General features: G+C 39.8%; 1 protein-coding gene across 1 annotated transcript in view; it reads right to left on the bottom strand.

The window, feature by feature from the left end:
• Window positions 1–11,835: 11,835 nt before the first annotated feature.
• STAM (signal transducing adaptor molecule) overlaps window positions 11,836–27,202 on the bottom strand; it is a 71,052-nt gene continuing 55,685 nt past the window's right edge. The window contains exon 14 of the mRNA XM_036843012.1: window positions 11,836–14,593. Coding sequence (XP_036698907.1) covers window positions 14,386–14,593 — 208 coding nt within the window. The 3' untranslated portion in view covers window positions 11,836–14,385. The remainder of the gene's footprint in view (window positions 14,594–27,202) is intronic.

Here is a 27,202-nt window from a genome sequence, read left to right on the forward strand (position 1 = left end):
ATTACCACAATAAAATTGAAGAAAAAATTTTGCTCCAAAACACTGAAATGACTAAAGCCTGTACCTAACTCCCCAGTTGCAATATTAGCCCTTATCTCTTCTTATAGTACTGAATGCCTTACTAAATTCTACCTCGTGCTGTAGTTTTAAATGTACATGTTTTCTTTCCTTACACATTCATGACCTCCTTTAAGGCAGTGACAGGATCTTATTGTGTTGTAGGGACCCCAATGCCACCTGCAGTTTTGATGATTCACTAGGAGGCCTCTCGGAGCTCAGCATACTGTACCCATGGCTGTAATTTATTGCACTGAAAGGACTTGAAGCAAAACCAGCAAGGGGAAAAGGCACGTAGGGGGACGTCCAGGGAAACCAGGTACAAGCTTCCGAAAGTCCTCGGTCCAGAGTCACACAGGACGAGTTTAATTCCCCCAGCAACAAGCTGTGACAACACATGTGAAATGTTGCCAACCAGGAAAGCTCTCTAGACTCAGTGCCTGGGGTTTTTACTGGGGCTGATCATGTAGGTACTCTCTACCTGACATGTCCCCAAATTCCAGACTCCCAGAAGGAAAGCAGGTGTTCAGCATAAACCACATCATTTGTGCAAATAGTTTAGGCCCAGTGAGCCACTCTTATCTGTTGTGAGAATGGTGGGAACCCTCCTCAAATCCAAGTTCCCAAATGCCAGCCAAGGGCCAACCTTGGAAACAGGACTTTCAAAAAAATGGCAGTCAGGCCCGCTATGCCAACTTTTTTTCTGTCCACTTAGTAGCTGTTAGAGCCCGCTGGTGCTCAAACATCTGCTGAATTCCATCTTCAACTTTACACTATTGTTAAAATGAGATGATGGGAAATAAGTAAATGAAAATTTCATATATACAAAGAACTATGTTTACATTTTAAAACTCTGCATGTGTTTTTAAAAACTTTGTCTTGCCACTCAACATGAGTTTTGTTTTTTTCCCCCCTATATTACTTAAGCTTGGATAAACCAATTTTACATAAACAGCTAGCTAATCATTATAATAAATATAGAAGTGAACACAATGTAGTGGTTAAATCACCATCACAGAGGTAATGGCCCAGATATGATTTCTATTTTTAATATCTATTTGGGATCTGACCTAAGGTATTGGAATTAGTCTATAGACCTTCCTCTGTAATGATAACAATACTTTGAACTTATATTACAGTCAGTAGTGAACGGCTAAGTTGATTCAGACTGGCAACAAACCTATTAGTCTCAATAATAAAAAGAAAACTTTGAGTGACTTGATAGCTCTGCTGGTAGAATCCAGGCCTGGTGATGCCAAAGGATGTTTTGGTAAAAGACTGGAGAAGCCTGACGTGAGCCTTCATGCTTCACCACGGTGCTGCCAGAATACCTTTCCCTGTGGTACACCATGGCCCTAAAATTATGCTCAAAATAAAAGGCTTGTCTTTGAGTCTAGAAAAAAGTGGCTTAACAGGTCAACGCAATCTCCTTTACCATTTTTTTTTTTCCTGGAAGATGCCAATGATGCAAAATATGAAATCCTGCCTAGATCATTTCCTCAATAGACTGTATTCTGTAGTATGAAGAACTCACATAGGCTGTACAGAAACCATACGGGTTCTTTGATTTCAATTTTTCCATTATGGTCAAGAACATAATCTATAAAATCTGTTCATCTTCACACCTCCTGAGTTATGATGGAAATAATGGGGCAAAAGGGTCCATCAGTGGGGTGGGCCGAGGTTAGGGGAAGCCTCGATATCTAGACTGAGGAGTTTTAAACTGATTCTATAGGACAGGGGTTCATAAAATAGCCTATATAGATGGACTCTAAATATCTATGAGGGACTTCCCTGGCGGTCCAGTGGTTAAGACTTCGCCTTCCAATGCAGGGGGTGCGGGTTCGATCCCTGTTCAGGGAGCTAAGATCCCACATGCCTCGCGGCCAAATAAACCAAAACATAAAACAGAAGCAATATTGTAACAAATTCAATAAAGACTTTAAAAAAAATAGTCCACATCAAATAAATAAATAAATAAAAATAAATATCTCTGAAGCACCTGAAATTATGTATAACACTCTAGGTGGGAGAATTTTTCTGGGGAGAAGATCCATAGCTTTCTTCACCTTTTCAAAGGTGACTGTGTCCCCAGAATGTTTGTGAAAACTCAGGCCAAGTGTATAAGGAAACTTAGGCCGGAAGAAGAAGGCTGCATATTGTCAGCATTTTCCAAACCAGTGTGACCACAAGGATTGCTTGGGGCACTTGTTAAATTGCATCTAATTCTCTTCTCCAGGAAATTAAAACTGAACCATTTAAAAAATCTTGATGCACATTTTGATTCATTGCTTATATCTCAAAGCAATGAATCAAGAAGGCAATAGTTAATCCCCAGTATAGCATGTCAGAAAATGATCTATAACATGCCTATCCTTCAGATTCTGTGGAGACACATCCATTGCTGCTCCTTTGTTGGGCAAATCCAGAATATTCCACATATTAAGTAAATCAAAATTCTAAAAATCAATGCTTTTCAGATGTCATGAAAAACAACAAATCAGAAATTGAAGGCTCTGTCACATTCTTTCCCACATAACCTGTGTGAATCCTAATCTTTCAGTTAAGTGTCTGGATTCAATCTCAGCAGCACCACCTACTGATAATTTATTTTATTTATTTTTGGCTACATTGGGTCTTCGTTGCTGCGTGCGGGCTTTTTCTAGTTGCAGCGAGCGGGGGGAGCGGGGGCTACTCTTCGTTGCGGTGTGCAGGCTTCTCATTGCGGTGGCTTCTCTTGTTGCGAAGCACGGGCTCTAGGCGCGTGGGCTTCAGCAGTTGTGGCTCACAGGCTCAGTAGTTGTGGCTCGCGGGCTTAGTTGTTCCACAGCATGTGGGATCTTCCCGGACCAGGGCTCGAACCCGTGTCCCCTGCGTTGGCAGGTGGATTCTTAAACCATTGTGCCACCAGGGAAGCCCCACCTACTGATAATTTAAATTCAGTAGTTTATGTAAACTCTTAGCAATGTGAATATTAAACGATTAACTGGAAAACACCTAGAACATGTTTGGCTTTTCATAAAATATGTGATAATATAATTGATAGAGGAAAATTTTTAATATTTTTGCAAGCAGTGAATCAAATTGCTTTCGATGACAATGCACGCTTCAATCATGCTATAGATCGAATGCCTACGTCCCCGCAAAATTCATGTTGAAATTCGAAGCCCCAGTGTGATGGTGTCTGGAGGTGGGGTCTTTGGGAGGCGATTAGGTCATGAGGGCAGAGCTCTCATGAATGGGATTGGTGCCCTGATAAGAGAGACCCCAAGGAGCTGCCTACCTCCTTCCTTCTGCCGTTAGAGGTTATAGTGAGAAGACAGCTATGAACCAGGAAGCAGGCCCTCACAAACTGAATCTGCCAGCGTCTTGACCTTGGACTTCCCAGCTTCCAGAACTGTGAGGAATAAATTTGTTACTCATAAGGCACCCGGTCTATGGCATTCTGTGATAGCAGCCTGAATGGACTAAGACACATCCAGATATGTTTCTCCCATGCTGGCTGTTCTCCATTTGTCCCCCCACACGGATGTCCCCATCATTCTGTATTCCAGTTGGGTTCGGCCAATGAGAGGCCCAGCAGGAGATCAGAGGGCAGCAGGGGACACTAGGGTATTCACTCCCCTTGCGCCTCCTTCCTGCCTGCTGTGCCAGTCACAGCTCTGTCCGTCTGTCCCTCCTCCAATTAGTCCAGCTCTCACTGGGCTCCGTGCATTGCTATGGAGCACTTACCCCTTTTGACTCAGGGGTCCTGACGGTGGAGGATGCCTCAACTTCCCTTCCTCGTTCCCTTAGTCTTCAGTAAGTAGTTCTTTCACGAAAGCTTGTGCAGTTGACCTCCTGAGTGTAATTCGACCTCCTGGCAGGTCCCTGACAGACACAGAGCTCTCTGCAGAATCATCTTGCACACTGTAAAACTGAATTGATCATTCACTCAACACTTAAGTGAATACAGTGGGAAAAATATTATTTTAGGTACAGTACAGATAAAAAGATGAAAAAGATTCCATTCTGATCCTCAAGAAGCTCATATTAACATACATACAGGGGATCTGGTTTGACTAAGAACTTTTAAGGTAAATGATTCAGCATAACTATTTTAATTTCTACACATATCATTAATCTTAGGTATCAATTAAGTAGGCCTTTTGACTATCGTGTCTCCATAGTCCCCTGAAAGAATCTCACCTAGTTTACCACCATTAGATTAGAACCCTGTGGTTTATTTAAACCATCTTAAATAAACCAGTTAGAAACGTGGACCCAATTACTTAACCTGAAAATGTATATTTTTACATTCTAATGTGGTAGTCTCACAAATATCTACCTTGGAGTCCTTCTGTGGGATACACACACTCACTCACACACACATGAGTACAAATTCCTCCCTTAGTGAGAAGATTCTGGAGAGCAGGGGCCTGCCTCATTCTCCACTGCTGCATCCAGAGTTTCCACACAGTACAGAGTGAATCAACGTTTCAATGACAAACTGATGGACAAGAGTGCAACCTTTACCTAGGTTTGAGCCCCAGCTTCGCCTTCATCTGGCTGGATGACCTTGAGCAAATGACCAAACTCTCTGCCTCAGTTTCCTCACCTCCAGCATCACCCTAGTTTAAATGAGTTATCTGAAAAGCACTTAGAGTGGTACCCACCCCACAGTAAGAACGACGCAAGTGCTTGCTAAATAAATAAAATTAAGGTGATGCTGTTTTTCACATCACCTGGAGGAAGTGCAGCTGGAACAGAACTTAAGAGACATAACTCACTTTATAGATGATAAAACTGAGGACCAGGAAAAGTGAATGCAATAAGCCAGCGTAGATGTGACCGACACGGATAACCTCATCCCTAGGAAGACCCGCTCATTTACACAGCACGCTTTAGAAATAAATGGAGGAACTTTGTCCAGCAAGACAAAAATCTGTTGATGTCAAAATAAACGTGTAAATAACCTGTATTTATATTTCCTGATTTGTAAAAGTACGTAAATATTTAAATAAATATCTACTATATTTAGTGCTGCGAAATAGGTAAAAATTTAGAAATCAGTTAGTAAACCTTGAAAACCTGGTACACATTCAAAAGTCAGCCAACTGAAGGACAAATTAATAGCTAATTTTTAAAAATCAATGGAAATAATGGCATGATGGCTATGCCCACTTAACTCAGAATATAATGGTTTTCCTTAATTTTCCTCTTTCTTTTTTGGAAGGAGAGGGCAAGATTGTAGGGCATATATTCTCACTATAATTAAGCAAAACGTGTAATTCTTTGAATTTGAATGTGCTCACATGCTCAACTGGGATCCTTTCTGATCTAGTAGGGGGAAAGAAAGCTTTGTATCCTAGATATCCATAATTCTTATCAATCGCTTAAAAGTATAAAAGGTATTTTTTTTAAGTTAGAAATTAATAGTGACTAGCCACTCATTCTCCATCTCTAAATGACTTTGAGAGTCAGTTTTGATATAATGACTGTTTGGAAAACAAAAGCTTGTTGCAGGAGATGACACTAGGGAACCATGTGAGCAAAATGCAAATTTCAGTTTGCGTGGCTTTGTCCAGGAGAAATGGTAGGACATGTAGAAAACTGCACCCAGCTAAACTGAGCACAGGAACACACAAAACACACGCAGGAATAGGCAAAACACACACGCGTGCACACCTCACACCACCAGCGCCCTCAGCTCACCCAGGTCTGGTGTCACAACTGCCCTCCGACACCAGCAGGCCCTCCGCCCACCTTTACTCAATCCACAAATACAACCCTTCCCGCTCCCACTCCCATAGGCATGCCTCAGGTCTTTTTCAAGGTAAATTGCTATATTTATTGTAATATTCATGTATCTAGAAACCATTTAACATGTGAAACAGTTAATACTGTTTATATTAGATTTTTCATTTTTTTTTGGCCACGCTGCACAGCCTGCAGGATCTTATTTCCCCAACCAGGGATTGAACCCGTGTCCCCTGCAGTGGAAGCTCGGAGTTCAAACCACTGGACCACCAGGGAAATCCCTATATTAGGTTCTTACCTTTACTCATTAGTATGTCATTGCTGAAGTTTTGGAATGTTGTGCCTCTAACCAGTTTTCCCCACAAAACCTAAGGCTTCTTTATTTTGCAGTTATGCACAGCACAGTGATTTTTAGAACACATACATGAATGACAGCAGAATTCCCTGTATTCTATTATGAGCTCCAGGTCACCAAAATTACAACAATTCAAGTCCAATATACAGGAGTCATCTGCTAGACAACGTTAAGGTTGCCCTTGAATTGATTTCAAACATTATGTATAGAATTTTACATTTCTCAGACAACAGCTCTTGTTGTAAATACCCAGAAAAAAATGAGTTATACACAGCATTTGATTAATAAGCTGTGAATTACTAGATAAAAAGAATATTTAGAAATATGACTTTCAAAACATACTACACGCAGTAATTTAGATCACACTAGTCAATTTTAATTTAATGACGCTTACCTCTTCATCAAAAATGGAAAATAATACTTCAAAGTTTTTAATCTCAAAGTGTTTTTGACAAAACTGTTAGAAACAAATATGTTTTATGCCTAAACTCAGCTCCTTTAGCTATTAATCTATCCTTCTCTGCTTAATTTTTGAGAACAATTTCCCTGACCATTGTGAATTATAACATACATAAAACAAACATTTAGTATAAACTGGATACTTACTCAATGTTAATGTTCCCCACTGAAAGCATAAACAGAGTCATGCTGCAAATAAAATAAAATTTGGGGGTGTTTTTTGCTTTTCAAATAGGTCCGCATAGTTAAATATATACAAATGCTGGAAAAGAGTTAAAATAAAAACAGAACTTTGCTCCTATCATGTTAAAAACCTTAAAGAAATTCTCTTTCAAATAAACGAAAGGCATGCAGAGACAAAATATTCCTTAGTTTAATGGAGTTAAGCAACAGCACAATAATTTAACTTGCAGCCTAATATAGTTCCATTCCAGATACTAGAAGTCTTCCTATTTAAAATACATACTTAAGTTAACCTGAAAGGAATCCGCTGGCCTACCTGCTCCTCCTCCAAGCAAATTAACATTTGGCAACCATGAATGAAATTAAATTATCCTGATGTTTTGATATTAAATCATTTCGATAAGACCAATCTGAATCTAAGTAATCTTTTAAAAATAAAAAAACATTATCTGTACAAACACAAAATTGATTTTTACTATGACATAAGATAAAGAACTTTCTTTTGTTTGCTTGTTTCTTTGTTTTGGTAAAACTCAACCAATATTCACTCACGGAATTATTCTTGAAAAAATTAGCATGAGACAGCAAAAAAAGATTCTGAAAAGTCAGTGACTACTCCTGCTTACAAAGGGAGAATATGACACAACCAGTGATAACAATTGGAAATTTTGTTTTTCCCCCCCTCTGAAAAAGCTTATCTACCTTATTGAATACTTGATATAAGCCTTTTTTATCAGATTCAGCATAAACTAATTTTGGAAAGAATTTTCTTTAATGCCAGCAGGGTATGTAATTTCCTAAAGTGCAAACAAGAAAACTAAAAAATATATATTTTACCCTTGGAATTGTTTTATATAACTATATAAAATAACAGACACATGTAACTGACTGACATACAAGAAAAAAGTTGTTGACTAGAAAAACAACTTTAACGGCTAATGTTTATGTGTATTAATATTAATAACTTGTAACAATGTATAATGACATTTTTCTAGGCCAAATATTTGTGATGTAAAAAAATGCCATTGCTGATTGTGTACCTTATTTGGAATATCAGAAAAAGACTCGCTCGGCCAGCCTCAAAGATGGAAACTGCTAGTTTCCATAGTTCTCTAACATTTCAGGTAATCTGCTTACTTAGTAAATAAAACAGCAAAAGGATGGCAAGTATAGTATGTTGGCTTCATCATAATTTTCACGTCAATAAACACAACTCTGCCTACAAGAACATCAAAAATGGTAAAATTTCATATAGTCCAATGCTACCTCTCTCCTTTAGCTTGAAGCAAGATATGAAAACTGTATATGCTTCAGAGTCGTAATTATTTAATTCTTCCCCCAATGAAAGTGAAAGTACTATCAAATGAAAGCGCTTCTACTCAAAGCGCAGATGTTCCTGGTGGGGTCACTCAAACATCAACAAAAGGCTCAGGAGCTTACTAATGGACATCAGGCATCCCCAGATTACTCACAGGGAATATACTGTTATGACCATGTGCTGGAAACATGTTCCCGAGTTTCAGTACCTTTTCCTTCTCTGAGCTATGAGGTAATTGCAGTGGCACAGATGAGTTATTCAGGCTGAACGGCAGGGAGGCTGGGGATCTGAAGCACAGAATTTCTGCAAGCATCAAAGGATCATGTGACAGTTACACTAACACCACAATTTATAAATAAGTAGAAGGCCCAAGAGACTCATGGAACTGCCTAGGATCACATATCTAGCAAGATATTCTTTTGAGAAAAGATATATCTGGGTTAAAATCTAAATTCCTAGGGCAATGAACTGAAATTTCCACTTCATAGCAGAATAGAACTCCAATAAACTCCCATAACATAATTTAGTTCTTATTCTTTTCTTCAACCGAAAGTATTACCACATCCTTTACAAAAAACCCATGTGGTCAAAACGGATACATTTTACAAGGCAAATACTGAAATCTTTCCTTTTATCCTGTGCCAACTGCCATTTATAGAAATGGACTTGTTATAATGAAGCTTCTTTGGTAAATATTAAATGAATTTACCTGTATTCTTCACTACAACTTCTTCAGTCATGTTTCACAACTAAGTGTTATCATTGTATTTTTAAATTACAGAATATCAAAGATATTAAATTGAAACTTTTTTTTCTCTGAGGGAAAAGGAACAAAATCCAAAACCAGTATATAGGTCTTTTTTGTGTGTTTTTAGTTCTGAGGAAAATAATCATACCGTATGGATGTTTCACATTTGGCATCTTAAATGCCTAACATAATATTACACATAATTAATCAAAAACATTCTCAATTGTTTACATATCTCTTTTTAAAGTAACAAGATATGTAATTATCCTGCACTTAAGAAACTTCATATATCCTGCCACAGAAACAATGGATTCCAAACATTTATTCTATTTTTTTAAAAGCCATTAACCAACGGAAATAATGTAAGGGCTTAAACAAGCTATTTCACAACCTGATAGTGTACATTATTGTAACTTGCATGTGTTTCTAACTTGACTGTGGGTATACATTTTAGTCGGCCTGATTCCAATTTGGCAACCAATTTGAGGAAAATAAGTAAAAACTAGAACTTTTAAAAAGAAAGGATTTCCCTTCCTCTGAAGTGATTTCAATATCTTAATAGAAGATACGACTAAAAGGTAAAGAGAAGTCTTTTTAAACAAACATGCCAAAATGTACACATCCCAAAACAAAGTCCTATAATTGTTGATGACATTTCTAAAATACCTAAAAGCCATCCAGAGTGAATCAGGTACATGAACAAGCTTGAGAAAAGCTCATTTGGGTTTGAATGGTGGAGAAGGGGAGCTAATTATTTTTTTCAAGGGCACAAATTTTCTTCAGGTACTCTGAATGCAATTTGAAAGGAAGAACACAAAACTGTACTGAGCCATGGCAGCATCGATGGCCTGAGCACACGGTCTCTTCTACAGAATAACCATACTTTAGGCTAACAATGTTCATTTATATGTACAGTTTTCTGATACGAGCTTGGAAAATTTAGATTCATCCCCTGTAACCGTAAGTCACATAGTTCTGACTGCAATTTGGGGGGATTAATTAATAATAAAGAGTTACTATAATGAGAACCGTGCATCAAGTTAATTAAATAACATCATAAAGAAAGACGAGATAAATCCAGAATGTGGGACACACTATGAGACAACTGGTGTAGATCTTTAAAAAGGCAGGGAAAAAAAGAAGAGATCAATCCAGATTAATAGAGAATAAATGGACATTAAAAATGTGATATATTTCCTGGATTTTTAAAAAACTGTACCTATAAAACAGTTTGGGGATGTTTGGTGAGAATAATATTACAGAATTACTGTTAATTTTCTTAGATGTGACAAAGGTTTAGGTTATGAAGGAATATGTACTTATCCTTACAAAATACATGATGAAATGCTTAGGTGTATGGTTTAGTGCGAAGTCTGTAACTTTGTTTATTCACACAATAAAGTATATGTGCATATGCACATACAGACACACCTAGACACAAACATGGATACACACACACACACACGTATATATAAACATACATAAACAGATAAAGCAAATGTGACAAAATGTTAATGATTAGTCAATCAAGACAAAGAGTACTCAGGTGTTCAATGCATTATTTCAATCTTTCTGTAAGTCTGAAAATTCTCAACATAAGAGTTGCTGGGAAAAGCACCACCTGTAGTATCAGATACTGACTTCAAAGGGCCAACTTAGTAACATCGTACTCCCCTCTGCTTAATCTTAACCTCTAAAACAGTGGTCTCCAAATCGGGCATACACATCCTAGGGCACAGACTAAATGAACCAGAGATACGGGAAGAAAATATTAGAATTTCTATTAATAATTTACCTCTTGCCCTGTAAGACTTCTATTTTTGGTGTGTTTCATAATGTACTATATGTATTACTACAGTAGAACTTCTATAATTTGTAAATACATAGACACATTTTGAGGCTATAAACTCAAAAGATATTTGTTACTGACGAGGGCAGCAGATCAACGAATTTGTATATACTCTTTTCTAAAATAGACATAACTTTTTTAAGTCTCTGAACATCAAACGATTATTAGAACCAGTTCCTTTCGCGTTTACACAAGGGCTTACCGACACAATAATTTAATCTTCAATCTTTATCAGAAACTCTTGACTCTAAAAGAAGCAGGAAACAGAGAATAAAGGCAGAGGGAAGTATTAACATAAAGCTAGGGAGTTGAAATATCAACAAAGAACAAACAGTATGATCACAAGTTATCACCAATAAAATGTTAGGTTTTGTTCAACAAGGAAATCTAATATTTTAAACACTGAGATTTAAAATGCTCTAGAATATTATAAGGAAAAAATATTGCTGAAGCTAGAAAAACTTCAGGGAAAAAAATTACTAAGTATTATAATTTCAAAGGAAGACCACACTAAAAAAGAATATATAAAACTCAAGGCAGCTTTGCTTAAAAACCAGGGGGGCATGTAATTATAAACAGCATAGAAAATAATCTAGATATATGACTAGAACACTTAATCGAACCATGATTCTAAAATAAAAGATAACTGAACATAAGGTCTTTGAGAAAATATTTAGGTAAGTTTCTTTTATATATTTATTCTAAAGGCTGCAAGGATTCATCGACAATGAAAAAAATTTTTAAAAATTAGAAAATGATATGAGTGAAGAATTTAAACTATAATTTTGTTATTAAATATTTAAAGAGTTATATAACAGGATGCTATATAATTGTTAATACAATCGGTAAGATGAGAAAAAGAAAACAGTAATTTTAATGTATTAAAGAAATGAAAATTTGACCAATTATACCAATGGACCTCATTTTAGAAAATAATTATATAGCTTTTGCAGTTGCATGGTTTACCATATAGGACACTAATTTATCTTGTATAAACTTGAAGCTTGGGACTGAAGATAGTTTCATGCTGAATTATACATATGTCATATATGAAAATTGTATCTATCAGAAAAGAATGTTAGGGGTCTATTAAGCATTCTAATTACAAAAATTAAGAGGTATAGAAACAAGGTCCAGAAGTTTTTAATATAAAGAAGGGAATCTCTGGGCACAGGAAAAGGTTCATCACCGAGTAGGAGAGGCAGGTAACAGTGGAGCAGGACCAGGGAGTTAGAAAAGACTGTAAAATCATGGTAAGGACATACTACATATTATTCCTACTAGGTAGGTTTAGGGCACTGATATATTGTCCATCCAACTGACTGTGGGGTTTGTTGGCTACTCAAGCTAGATAGTATATAACTGGGCTGAGTTTTTCCATTCAAATGTCACTGGCTTATGGATACACAAACTTTATAAAGGAAATAAACTGAGAAGTAAAATTTGCTTCACAGAAATTCATATTATAGTTAGTTCTTTTTATAAATAATCCTATTCCCTTTAAAAAGGGACAGCTATCTTTCAAAGAAAGATTTTACGGAAGTGCAACACATACACTGGTTGCAGAACAAAATCACTGTGCTCCTAACTGGTCCTTTCCTATTTCCGTCCTTGCTATGTCATCTGAAAGATGAAAAATCCAGTGGTTCCTTTCCAGTGGAATTTTTTCCGTCTGCTATTTTTATACCTAATAAGTGAAAACTGCAAACTAATATAGTATCAGTTTTAAGTATTCATCATTTAAATCTTTATAAAGGTAAAGAAACTTGCATATGCATTGTAATAAGGGTAGTCTTGTTTCATTTCACCATTCTTTGACTTTTACAGGGCAAAACACATACTAGAGAATATATCATTGATTTTACATCATGAAGCATATCAAAATACAATGGGAAAAATGATACATTTGCCATTGGTAAACAGGAATTCATCAAAAGACAAAGAGAAAAATACAATATGACTTGAGACGAAGTGTATCACTTAAACTAGAGTATTCAAATTGGAATGAGAAAGAGTACAATGTTTTGACAACGTTCATCAAAAAACAACGTATTAAAAAAATTTTAATGTAAACTTTGAATTCAAATTTTAAAACTACTATTTGAGGGCAACGTACTCTAAACTCAGGAAAACACAACACTAGGGTGAAACACCCTAAGTTGAAGATGAGGATTTAAATTTGAACCTACCTTGCCAAAGATGGAATCATTTGTCAAAAGGAAAGCAAGTACCTGATCATAATACTCTGAGAAAATACAAATTAAATCTTCATTTATGGTGTGACACCTGTTACTAAATCAATTCATTTACTACGACGCTCAACTCAATTTTTCAGTTGTTTAAATAATAGTGTTACATAATAGCACAAGACTAGGGAAATTATAAATATTTAAGGAGATTAAAATGTCAGTAGAAAACATATTACATATGGATTAAAAGAAAAGCATTCATTCAAACTACTCCTGAATAAGAAGCCAAAATAATTCCATTTAGAACTTTAGAAGAGAGAGAGCAGCCCATAAATCCCGTTTGAAAGACAAGAATAAATAAACTGTTAAGCAAAGCCAGGAATCTAGATGACTTTGAAACATCCACTTACATCCATTTTAATGAAGAATTAAAGGATACACTGTGTTAAAGACATATTTAAAAGACTAGCAGTGGAATAAGACAGATGAATCAAATTTTGTTATAGCCTAAATAATTACAAGAGACTTTGAAAACGTAGTGTAATTCATGTTTTCTTTCCAGTTTCAAAGCTTCTATCCAATGCCTCTATCTTTGGTGTCACTGCCACCAATAAACACAGTATACAGCTTAGAAACCTAATTACTATCTTCAACTAGGAAAAAGTAAATTAACATTATTTCTTTAGAAGTAAGATATAAAGAATGTGGTCCAACTTAATTTTGTCTCATGGTCCCACAGTATTCTGAAATATCATGCCAAAATGTAAAAGTTTAAAAGGGAACATCATCATTTCCTATAAATGCACCAAAAATTTAGCTACTGTACGCTGGTGTGATGACAGCTAGTAGAATGCAGAGGCCACACAATGACATAACATACGTGTGTTCAGCGCACAATTACTCCAAGGAAGGTTCAGTTTAATGGGAAACTGAAACATGGACAACATAATGCCTTCATGTACATATGCTAAAGCGTTGTTCTCTTGCAGTTCAAAAGGACAGTGTAATGCTCTTAAATTTACACAAAACATTATGAAACATGGTAGTTGCTCATGATTAAAATAAAACAGCAATGTCAATTAAGTTAACAGTGTTAAATATATTCACATGATCACCACCGTGATTCAAAGTGGCCACGAGTGAAGTTACACAGCGATCTATGCACACATCTGCTACAACGGTGCTTGCCAGTTTGACTTTCTGCAGACCAGGTAATTTTACGAGACAAATAATCTTGCACTGATTCTTTCATATTACGAAAGGAATCAGATGTTGTAAGTAGTTTCATTCCTCTGGGGGAGGGGGAGGGGAGGACCTCTAAAAAGTCAGTGCAAATTGAAGAGAGGTCTCCCTTCTTGAATATTGGAACTTGCTGACCAAGATACGATTCCTATAAGCTGAGGATAAACAAATCTTAAGATATCAAAGAATCTCATAACATTGTCATCGGCGTTTAGCAGGTATTTGCCACAAAGAGGAATCCCAGCCCTACAGCAGGGCCTTCGGAGAGTACGGCTGCTGGGGCGGAGGCGGCTGGGGCAGCGCTGACGTTAAAGTGTAGTTCGGCACCTGGGACAGGCTGCTGCCTGCGTTCTGGTACATGGCGACGTCGGGGGCGGCAGCGGCGGCAGGAGGGGGACTGTACACTGAAGGCTGGCTGGGATACGTGCCTCCTGGAACGGAAGTGCCCATCGTGCTGTGGAGCGGAAGGAACACTCGGTTAGATCAGTACTGACTTACCCAGCCGCTTAGAGACAAACAGGAAAGCTGTTCATGAAACAGTTACTCATTCATGCAACGCATTCAATAAATACTTAGTAAATAGCTATAACGTGCCAAACACTGTTATTTGAGGCACGCGGATATCATCAAGAAAGAAGGGGGAAACGTCCCTACCATCATGGAGCTTACATTCTAAAAGGAGAAAAAAGATGATAAAAAATGTATAATATATCAAGAGGTAGTAACAAGAGGTGGTATAAAGAAACATAAAGCATCGTAGGAGAACCACGAGTTCCTGGGACAAGAGGTTCCTGGGTATCCAGGGTGGTCCCCGAGGCTGCTCAGACACAGCTACACTGAAGCAGCGACCTGGAAAGAGGGGGAGGGAGTGATACCGATTATCTAGGAAAACAGGCTTTCAGGCCAAGAGAAAAGCAGGCCCTGGAGAAGAGAGAAGGCCAGGCACGTTCAAGGAACTGGAGGAGGCCTTGAGGGCCGGGGCAGCGCGAGCAGAGCGGAGAGCGGCGCGGAGCCAGGCGGCAGAGCCAGAGGGCAGAGGAGCCTCGGGGTACGTGGCCGTGCGGACTCTGGCAAGGACTGTGGCGTGCATTTGAGTGGGACGCAGACACACTGGTTGGTTGCGGACACCAGAGCAACGTGACGTGACTTGGCTTTAACAGGCTCACCCGGGCCCAGGACAGAAGCCAGGTGACCTGACCGGGGGCTGCTGTAATCGTCCCTGTGAGAGCCGTCGGGCAGCTGGCGAGAGCCATGGAGGAAAGGGGAGGGAAGGGTCCGATTTTGAAGGAAGTTCCATCAAAGGAAGTTTACGTCATGTCTGAGGTAAAATCTTAGAACTAAGTTCTACTCTACTCAGGTAGAGCAGCCACCCACTGAAAAGGAAAAGACTACAGATAAGGGCCACGGCAGATTGGGGGAGGGAGAATCCAAGCACAGTTTTGGACACGTCAAGTGAGGTACCTAGGAGATTCCCAAGAAATGACAGTGAGCAGGCGGTCAGCTATGCGGGTCTGGAGCCCAGCACAGAGGTGAGGGCTAGCAGCTTGAATTCGGGGGTCATCAGCACACACAGGCGGCGTTCAGGGTCAGGGACCTGAATGACATCCCCCAGGAAGCGACTGCAGACAGAGGAAAAGGCACTCCGTGTTTTGAGCTCTAGAGCTAGAAGTCAGGGAGATAAAGAGGCACTAGGCAAAGAAGGCTGAAGAGTGGCAATAAGGCAGAAGGAAAACTAAGAGAGCATGGTCACGGCCAAGTGAAGAAAGTATTTCAAAAAGGAAGTGACCACTGGGTCTGGCCACATGGAAATGGCTGGTCCCTAAGAGCAGTGCTGGAAGACTAGGGGAGATGAAGACCTGATATCCTCCTTTCTCTTATTCCCTGAAAATAGAGAAGCAAATAACAGAGACCTTCTCTCTACTCCCACTAACACATTTACCCACTGTCTGCACCCACACCCACAGTTACATCCTGCCTTGCCTCCTGCTGGAACTGCCCACCTGCCAGTGCTCCCCTCACTGTGCACTGACCCCCCATCCCACCAACCAGAACTCCTTCGAGCTGTCTTGATTCATGTCTCGGCTTCCTCTCTTCCCATCCCCAACCTGACAGTCGAGTTTCTATCATGTGTAAGACACCAGGATATATAAAGAGAAATACTAGGAGCTTTAACAAGCAGATTTCCCCCCCACCTCTCTGTGAAAAATGTAAAACAAGCTATACAATGGGCAATTGCCTAAAATTTTCAAAATACTGCCTATTTTTAAACTTTTCTTCAATTCCTAGATTGTTTATAAATCAATGTTGGTAAATTCAATACTCTTGTACTTTGCACAAATTAAACCAATTCCCTATTATAACAGATAGTCATTTGCTGCTACATTCCACCAACTAATGTAACCACATAAGTCATGCTTAAAGGCATCACCCATTATCATTCCACAAGTGTTGTGCTGTGAAATATAAAGTATTACAAGGACTCAGGTTTCGTGCTATTGGTCACATCGATAAGGGTCACAATAATGCTATTATATCATATTGAGACTAAGTGCTAAGCTCTGGTGCCAAAATGCCTAGTTTTGTATCTTAGCTAAATGGGACCTTAGCCGTCGTTCCCTGCCTCAGTTTCCTCATCTATAAAATGGGGATAATAGTGTACCTACTTCAGGGGTTATTACCATCAATGAGTTAACACACATAAAGCATACAGCGCAACACCTAGTGCTTACTATCCCATAAATGTTAGCTATTACTGTAATCATTCCCACTTTGTACTATATTCCTCATCTCAACTTAAAAGTTCTACCATCCACCCAGTTGTTCAAGGGTTAAAACCCAGCAATTCTCTCATATCTCTGCTCTGCACTATCTCCCCACCGTGTTACCCATAGGCAATCATTTGCTCATCTCTAAATAACTCTTTTCTCATCCCTATCTTGCAGTTAGACGCTCATCATTTCTTGCCTAATATACTAGCCTCCCAGCTCCTAATCTAGTCCCTATGAATCCATCAACACTATCACCATCTGAAGCTCTTTTCGGGCTTTCCCAGACAAGACCCAAGCTCCTTAACATGGTATCTAGGACCATCCATTATCCTTGTCAATAAGTCCAAGCGTCTCTCTCACCTCTCCCCCGCAGAGACTTTAACCCTTTAGTAACGCTGCACCATTGGTAATGCCCAACATGCACCGTGCGTTTTCACTGCTCCCCATTTCACCCATTCCATGGGTACCATGCATTTCGTAGCATGTCAAGTCAACAAAAACATGAGAACCACGTCTTTGTTCATGACAGACAACCATTCTTACTTTTTCCTCCAGTCTTAAGAGCATATTTTTCTTGGAAATCTTCCCTGAACCCTGAGGCTCCTCAAGCACCCTGCATATACCTTTCTTTGTAATTTGTGTTGTAACAACATACTTTGTGTGTGTTTGCCTCCATTAGCCCCTAAGAACCTTGAGGCTCAGAAACTCCAAATCAATGGTCAACTAATATCTGACAAGGGAGCCAAGAATACTCAATGGGGAAAGGATAGTCTCCTCAACAAACGGTGTTGGGAGAACTGGATAACCACATACAGAAGAGTGAAATAGGACCCCTGTCTTACACCACACACAAAAATGAACTTGAAATGGAATAAAAACTTAAATTTAAGACCTGAAACTGTAAAACTCCTAAAAGAAAACACAGGGTAAAAAGGTTGTTGAGACTGGTCTTGGCTGCGGTTTCCTGAATATACAGCAAAAACACAAGCAATAAATGCAAAAATCAGTAAGTGGGACTACATCAAACTAAAAACTACAGCAAAGAAAACCATCAACAAAACCAAAAGGCAACCTATGAAATGGGAGAAAATATTTGCAAATCACAATATCTGATAAGGAGTAAATATCCAAAATACATAAAGAACTCATACAATTCAATGGCAAAAAACCTAACAATCCATCGCTTAAATAAATCATCACTTTGCTTTCTTGACCTCCCTCTCTGTCTCTGAATTCTTTCTGCCACAAGAACCTACCATGGGAACCATCCTTGTTGGAGCCATTCAGGAGAATTCAGGAGGACCTTCAAGATGGCGGAGGAGTAAGATGTGGAAGTCACCTTCCTCCCCACAAATACATCAGAAATACACCTACATGTGGAACAACTCCTACAGAACACCTACTGAACGCTGGTAGAAGACCTCAGACTTCCCAAAAGGCAACCAACTCCCCACGTACCTGGGTAGGGCAAAAGAAAAAAGAAAAAACAGAGACAAAAGGATAGGGATGGGACCTGCACCTCTGGGAGGGAGCTGTGAAGGAGGAAAAGTTTCCACACACTAGGAAGCCCCTTCTCTGGCGGAGACGGGAGTGGCAGGGGGGAAGCTTTGGAGCCACGGAGGAGAGCGCAGCAACAGGGGTGCAGAGGGCAAAGCGGAGAGATTCCCACACGGAGGATCGGTGCCGACCAGCACTGACCAGCCCGAGAGGCTTGTCTGCTCACCCGCCGGAGAAGCTGGGGGCTGGGAGCTGAGGCTCGGGCTTTGGAGGTCAGACTCCAGGGAGAGGACTGGAGTTGGCTGCGTGAACACAGCCTGAAGGGGGCTAGTGCGCCACAGCTAGCAGGGAGGGAGTCTGGGAAAAAGTCTGGAACTGCCGAAGAGGCAAGAGACCATTGTTTCGGGGTGCGCGAGGAGAGGGGATGCAGAGCACTGCCTAAATGAGCTCCAGAGATGGGCGCGAGCCGTGGCTATCACCGCGGACCCCAGAGACAGGCATGAGACGCTAAGGCTGCTGCTGCCGCCACCAAGAAGCCTGTGTGCGAGCACAGGTCACTATCCACACCGCCCCTCCCGGGAGCCTGTGCAGCCCGCCAGTGCCAGGGTCCCGTGATCCAGGGACAACTTCCCCAGGAGAACACACGGCGCGCCTCAGGCTGGTGCAACGTCATGCCGGCCTCTGCCACCGCAGGCTCGCTCCGCATTCTGTACCCCTCCTTCCCGCCGGGAGGCCCTAATCAGCCGTTCCTTTAACCCTGTCCTGGCTGGGCAGGGAACAGATGCCCTCAGGCGACCTACACGCAGAGGTGGGGCCACATCCAAAGCTGAATCACAGGAGCTGTGCGAACAAAGAAGAGAAAGGGAAATCCCTCCCAGCAGCCGCAGGAGCAGCAGACTACATCTCCACAGTCAACCTGATGTACCTGCATCTGTGGAATACCTGAATAGACAACGAATCATCCCAAAATTGAGGCGATGGACTTTGGGAGCAACTGTAGAGACTTGGGGTTTGCTGTATGCGACTGACTAGTTTCTGATTTATATGTTTATCTTAGTTTAGTTTTTAGCGCTTGTTATCATTGGTGGATTTGTTTATTGGTTTGGTTGCTCTCTTATTATTTTAATTGCTTTTTTATTTTTTATTTTAATAACTTTTATTTTATTTTATTTATTTCTTTTTTTTTTCTCCGTTTTCTTCTGAGTCATGTGGCTGACAGGGTCGTGGTGCTTCGGCGGGGTGTTAGGCCTAGGCCTTGGAGATGGGAGAGCCGAGTTCAGGATATTGGTCCACCAGAGACCTCCCAGCCCCACGTAATATCAATTGGCGAGAGCTCTCCCAGAGATCTCCATCTCAACGTTAAGATTCAGCTCCACTCAATGACCAGCAAGCTACAGTGCTGGACACCCCATGCCAAGCAACTAGCAACACAGGAACACAACCCCACCCATTACCAGAGAGGCTGCCTAAAATCATAATATGGTCAGAGACACCCCAAAACACACCACCAAACTCGGACCTGCCCACCAGAAAAACAAGCTCCAGCCTCATCCACCAGAACACAGGCACTGGTCCCCTCCACCAGGGAGCCTGCACAACCCACTGAACCAACCTTACCCACTGGGGGCAGACACCAAAAACAACAGGAACTATGAACCTGCAGGCAGTGAAAAGGAGACCCCAAACACAGTAAGTTAAGCAAAATGGGAAGACAGAGAAACATGCAGCAGATGAAGGAGCAAGGTAAAAACCCACCAGACCAAACAAATGAAGAGGAAATAGGTAGTCTACCTGAAAAAGAATTCAGAGTAATGATAGTAAAGATGATCCAAAATCTTGGAAATAGAATGGAGAAAATACAAGAAACGTTCAACAAGGACCTATAAGAACTAAAGAGCAAACAATGATGAACAACACAATAAATGAAATTAAAAATTCTCTAGAAGGAATCAATAGCAGAATAACTGAGGCAGAAGAACGGATAAGTGACCTGGAAGATAAAATAGTGGAAATAACTACCACAGAGCAGAATAAAGAAAAAAGAATGAAAAGAATTGAGGACACTCTCAGAGACCTCTGGGACAACATTAAATGCACCAGCATTCAAATTATAGGGGTCCCAGAAGAAGAAGAGAAAAAGAAGGGGACGGAGAAAATATTTGAAGAGATTACAGTTGAAAACTTCTCTAATATGGGAGAGGAAATAGTCAATCAAGTCCAGGAAGTGCAGAGAGTCCCATACAGGATAAATCCAAGGAGAAGCACGCCAAGACACATATTAATCAAACTATCAAAAATTAAACACAAAGAAAAATATTAAAAGCAACACAGGAAAAGCAACAAATAACATACAAGGGAATCCCCATAAGGTGAACAGCAGATCTTTCAGCAGAAGCTTTGCAAGCCAGAAGGGAGTGGCAGGACATACTTAAAGTGATGAAAGGGAAAAAGCTACAACCCAGATTACTCTACCAAGCAAGGATCTCATTCAGATTCAACAGAGAATTAAAACCTTTACAGACAAGCAAAAGAAGAGAATTCAGCACCACCAAACCAGCTTTAGAACAAAGGCTAACGGAACTTCTCTAGGCAGGAAACACGAGAGAAGGAAAAGACCTACAATAATAAACCCAAAACTATTAAGAAAACGGTAATAGGAACATAACATATCGATAATTACCTTAAATGTAAACGCATTAAATACTCCAACCAAAAGACACAGACTGGCTGAATGGATCCAAAAAGAAGACCCATATATATGCTGTTTACAAGAGACGCACTTCAGACCTAGGGACACATACAGACTGAAAGTGAGGGGATGGAAAAAGATATTCCATGCAAATGGAAATCAAAAGAAGGCTGAAGTAGCAATTCTCCTATCAGACAAAATAGACTTTAAAATAAAGACTATTACAAGAGACAAAGAAGGACACTACATAATGATCAAGGGATCAATCCAAGAAGATATAACAATTGTAAATATTTATGCACCCAACATAGGAGCACCTCAATACATAAGGCAAATGCTAACAGCCATAAAAGGGGAAATCGACAGTAACACAATCATAGGAGGGGATTTTAACACCCCACTTTCACCAATGGACAGATCAAACAAAATGAAAATAAATAAGGAAACACAAGCTTTAAATGATACATTAAACAAGATGGACTTAATTGATATTTATAGGACATTCCATCCAAAAACTAACAGAATACACTTTTCGTCTCAAATGCTCATGGAACATTCTCCAGGATAGATCATATCTTGGGTCACAAATCAAGCCTTGGTAAATTTAAGAAAAGCAAAATCGTCTCAAATATCGTTTCCGACCACAATGCGATGAGACTAGATATCAATTACAGGAAAAAATCTGTAAAAAATACAAACACATGGAAGCTAAACAATACACTACTAAATAACCAAGAAAACACTGAAGAAATCAAAGAGGAAATCAAAATATACCTAGAAACAAATGATAATGAAAACACGATGGCCCAAAACCTATGGGATGCAGCAAAAGCAGTTCTAAGAGGGAACTTTATAGCAATACAATCCTACCTCAAGAAACAAGAAACATCTCAAATAAACAACCTAACCTTACACCTAAAGCAATTAGAAAAGAAGAACAAAAGAACCCCAAAGTTAGCAGAAGGAAAGAAATCATAAAGATCAGATCAGAAATAAATGTAAAAGAAATGAAGAAAACGATAGCAAAGATCAATAAAACAAAAAGCTGGTTTTTGAGAAGATAAACAAAATTGATAAGCCATTAGCCAGACTCACCAAGATAAAAAGGGAGAAGACTCAAATCAACAGAATTAGAAATCAAAATGGAGAAGTAACAACTGACACTGCGTAAATAGAAAGGATTATGAGAGCTTACTACAAGCAACTATATGCCAATAAAATGGGCAACCTGGAAGAAATGGACAAATTCTTAGAAAAGCACAACCTTCCGAGACTGAACCAGGAAGAAATAGAAAATATAAACAGACCAATCACAAGCACTGAAATTGAAACTGTGATTAAAAATCTTCCAACAAACTAAAGCCCAGGACCAGATGGCTTCACAGGCGAATTCTATGAAACATTTAGAGAACAGCTAACACCGATCCTTCTCAAACTCTTCCTAAACATAGCAGAGGGAGGAACATTCCCAAACTCATTCTACGAGGCCACCATCACCCTGATACCAAAACTAGACAAAGATGTCAAAAATAAAGAAAACTATAGGCCAATATCACTGATGAACATAGATGGATAATCCTCAACAAAATACTAGCAAACAGAATCCAGCAGCACATTAAAAGGATCATACACCATGATCAAGTGGGGTTTATCCCAGGAATGCAAGGATTCTTCAGTATATGGAAATCAATCAATGTGATACACCATATTAACAAATTGAAGGAGCAAAACCATATGATCATCTCAATAGATGCAGAAAAATCTTTCGACAAAATTCAATACCCATTTATGATAAAAACTCTCCAGAAAGTAGGCATAGAGGGAATGTATCTCAACATAATAAAGGCATATATGACAAACCCACAGCCAACATCGTTCTCAGTGGTGAAAAACTGAAACCATTTCCACTAAGATTAGGAACAAGACAAGGTTGCCCACTCTCACCACTATTACTCAACATAGTTTTGGAAGTTTTAGACACAGCAATCAGAGAAGAAAAAGAAATAAAAGGAATCCAAACTGGAAAAGAAGAAGTAAAACTGTCACTGTTTGCAGATGAGATGATAGTATACATAGAGAATCCTAAAGATGCTACCAGAAAACTACTAGAGCTAATCAATGAATTTGGTAGAGTAGCAGGATACAAAATTAATGCACAGAAATCTCTTGCATTGCTATACACTAATGATGAAAAATCTGAAAGGGAAATTAAGGAAATACTCCCATTTACCATTGCAACAAAAAGAATAAAATATCTAGGAACATACCTACCTACAGAGACAAAAGACCTGTACTCAGAAAACTATAAGACACTGATGAAAGAAATTAAAGATGATACAAACAGATGGAGAGATATAGCATGTTCTTGGATTGGAAGAATCAACATTGTGAAAATGACTATACTACCCAAAGCAATCTACAGATTCAATGCAATCCCTATCAAACTACCAATGGCATTTTTCACAGAACTAGAACAAAAATTTCACAATTTGTATGGAAACACAAAAGACCCCGAAGAGCCAAAGCAATCTTGAGAAAGAAAAATGGAGCTGGAGGAATCACGCTCCCTGACTTCAAACTATACTGCAAAGCTACAGTAATCAAGACAGTATGGTACTGGCACAAAAACAGAAATATAGATCAATGGAACAGGATACAAAGCCCAGAGATAAACCCACACACATATGGTCACCTTATTTTTGATAAAGGAGGCAAAAATATATAATGGAGAAAAGACAGCCTCTTCAATAAGTAGTGCTGGGAAAACTGGACAGCTACATGTAAAAGAATGAAAGTAGAACACTCCCTAACACCATACAGAAAAATAAACTCAAAATGGATTAAAGACCTAAATATAAGGCCAGACACTATAAGACTCTTAGAGGAAAACATAGGCAGGACACTCTATGACATAAATCACAGCAAGATCCTTTCTGACCCACCTCCTAGAGAAATGGAAATAAAAACAAAAATAAACAAATGGGACCTAATGAAACTTAAAAGCCTTTGCACAGCAAAGGAAACCATAACCAAGACAAAAAGACAACCCTCAGAATGGGAGAAAATATTTGCCAATGAAGCAACTGACAAAAAATTAATCTCTAAAATATACAAACAGCTCATGCAGCTCAGTATCAAAAAAACAAACAACCCAATCCAAAAATGGGCAGAAGACCTAAATGGACATTTCTCCAAAGAAGATATACAGATTGCCAGCAAACACATGAAAGGATGCTCAACATCACTAATCATTAGAGAAATGCAAATCAAAACTGCAATGAGGTATCACCTCACACTGGTCAGAATGGCCATCATCAAAAAGTCTACAAACAATAAATGCTGGAGAGGGTGAAGAGTAAAGGGAACCCTCTTGCACTGTTGGTGGGAATGTAAAGTGATACAGCCACTATGGAGAACAGTATGGAGGTTCCTTAGAAAACTAAAAAATAGAACTACCATATGACCCAGCAATCCCACTACCGGCCATATACCCTGAGAAAACCATAATTCAAAAAGAGTCATGTACCACAATGTTCACTGCAGCTCTATTTACAATAGCCAGGACATGGAAGCAACCTAAGTGTCCACTGACAAATGAATGAATAAAGAAGATGTGGCAGAGATATACAATAGAATATTGCTCAGCCATAAAAAGAGATGAAATTGAGTTATTCGTAGTGAGGTGGATGGACCTAGGGTCTGTCATACAGAGTGAAGTAAGTCAGAAAGAGGAAAACAAATACCGTATGCTAACACATATGTGTGGAATCCAAAAAAAAAAAAAAAAGGTTCTGAAGAACCTAGGGGCAGGACAGGAATAAAGACACAGACGTAGAGAATGGACTTGAGGCAATGGGGCGGGGGAAGGGTAAGCTGGGACGAAGTGAGAGAGTGGCACGGACATATATACACTACCAAATGTAAAATAGATAGCTAGTGGGAAGCAGCCGCATAGCACAGGGATATCAGCTCAGTGCTTTGTGACCACCTAGAGGGGTGGGATGGGGAGGGTGGGAGGGAGACACAAGAGGGATGGGATACGGGGATATATGTATATGTATAGCTGATTCACTTTGTTATACAGCAGCAACTAACATAACAATGTAAAGCAATTATACTCCAATAAAGATGTTAAAAAAAAAAAAAAACCTAACAACCCGATTAAAAAATGGGCAGAGGACCTGAATAAACATTTTTCCAGAGAAGACATACAGATGGCCAACAGGCACATGAAAAGGCGCTCAACCTCACTATCCACCAGAAAAGGAAAATCAAAACCGCAGGGTATCACCTCACACCTGTTGGACTGGCTATGATCAAAAACACCAGAAGTAAGGACTGCTGGCGAAGATGTAGAGAAAAGAGAACACCTATGCAGTGTTGGTGCAGTCAGTATGGAAAACGGTATGGAGGTTCCTCAAAAAATTAACAATAGAGCTACCATATGATCCAGCAATGCTGCTTCTGGGCATATATCCAAAGGAACTGAAATCAGGATCTCAAAGAGATATCAGCATTCCTATGTTCACTGCAGCATTACTCACAATAGCCAAGAAACGGGAAAAGTTAAGGGTCCGTCAAGGGATAAATGGGTAAAGAAGGTGTGAGGCAGAGATAGAGATACACACACACATGAATAGTACTCAGCCGTGAGAAAGAAGGAAACCTTGTCCCTGTGACAGAGAAGGACAAATACTGTGTGATCTCACTTATACCTACAACGTCAAACTCAGACACAGAAAACATCTGTTTAACAGACGTAAAATGAAATAATTGACAAATAAGTACCTAGCTTTGGTCACCTTAGCATCATCGTGGCCACCATCACTCAGGTAGGTCTAGAAAACTGTATCAGTACCACCTTCCCCAGTTATCAGTAATATCACCCTAGGGTGACAGAAGTCTGGAAAAGTGACCACCCTAAAACCTAAATTCTATGTAACAGAATAAGAAATTGCCTCCTAGATACAAACTGAGGGACACGAAAAAACTTGCCTACCAAAAACGGGGGGGGGCTTCCCTGGTGGCGCAGTGGTTGAGAATCTGCCTGCCAATGCAGGGGACACGGGTTCGAGCCCTGGTCTGGGAAGATCCCACATGCCGTGGAGCAACTAGGCCCGTGAGCCACAGTTGCTGAGCCTGCGCGTCTGGAGCCTGTGCTCCGCAACAAGAGAGGCCATGATAGTGAGAGGCCCGCGCATCGCGATGAAGAGTGGCCCCCGCTCGCCGCAACTAGAGAAAGCCCTCGCACAGAAACGAAGACCCAACACAGCCATAAGTAAATAAATAAATAAATAAAATTTAAAAAAAAAAAACGGGGAAAAAAAATTCCTCCTTGACCTTGATTTGCAGTTAGAAAGCTTGAGTAAAACATGCTGTACAACTCTATCGAGTACACTTCCACCCCCAGTTCTCACTCCTTCCAATTTTGTGAGCCGACGTTTGTTTTGCCATCAGTTTTCTCATTCAAACACACACACATGCCCATTTACACACACAACTGTTCCCAATATATCTTTTAAAAAATTGCTTCAAAGCCTGCGTGAAGTCTTTTCAAGGAACTGAAACATATATCTCACTGGCCTAACACAGCCCTTGAAATTCCCATCAAAACATTTACTGGCTTCCCTGGTGGCGCAGTGGTTGAGAATCTGCCTGTCAATGCAGGGGACACGGGTTCGAGCCCTGGTCTGGGAAGATCCCACATGCCGCGGAGCGACTAGGCCCGTGAGCCACAATTGCTGAGCCTGCGCGTCTGGAGCCTGTGCTCCGCAACAAGAGAGGCCGCGATGGTAGAGGTCCGTGCATCGCGATGAAGAGTGGCCCCCACTTGCTGCAACTAGAGGAAGCCCTTGCACAGAAACGAAGACCCAACACAGCCATAAGTAAATAAATAAGTAAAATTTAAAAATAAACAACAAAAAAAGCCCAAAACATTTACTTATCAAATATTTACTGAGTTCCTACCAGGTGTAAAACTCTGTGCTACGCCGCGATGAAGAGTGGACCCTGCTTGCCGCAACTAGAGAAAGCCCTCGCACAGAAACGAAGACCCAACATAGCAATCAATCAATCAATAAATAAATCTTTAAAAAAATAAAAACAAAAA

The sequence above is a fragment of the Balaenoptera musculus genome, chromosome 2 (genome assembly GCF_009873245.2).
Source record: "Balaenoptera musculus isolate JJ_BM4_2016_0621 chromosome 2, mBalMus1.pri.v3, whole genome shotgun sequence".
Classification (NCBI taxonomy): Eukaryota; Metazoa; Chordata; class Mammalia; order Artiodactyla; family Balaenopteridae; genus Balaenoptera; species Balaenoptera musculus.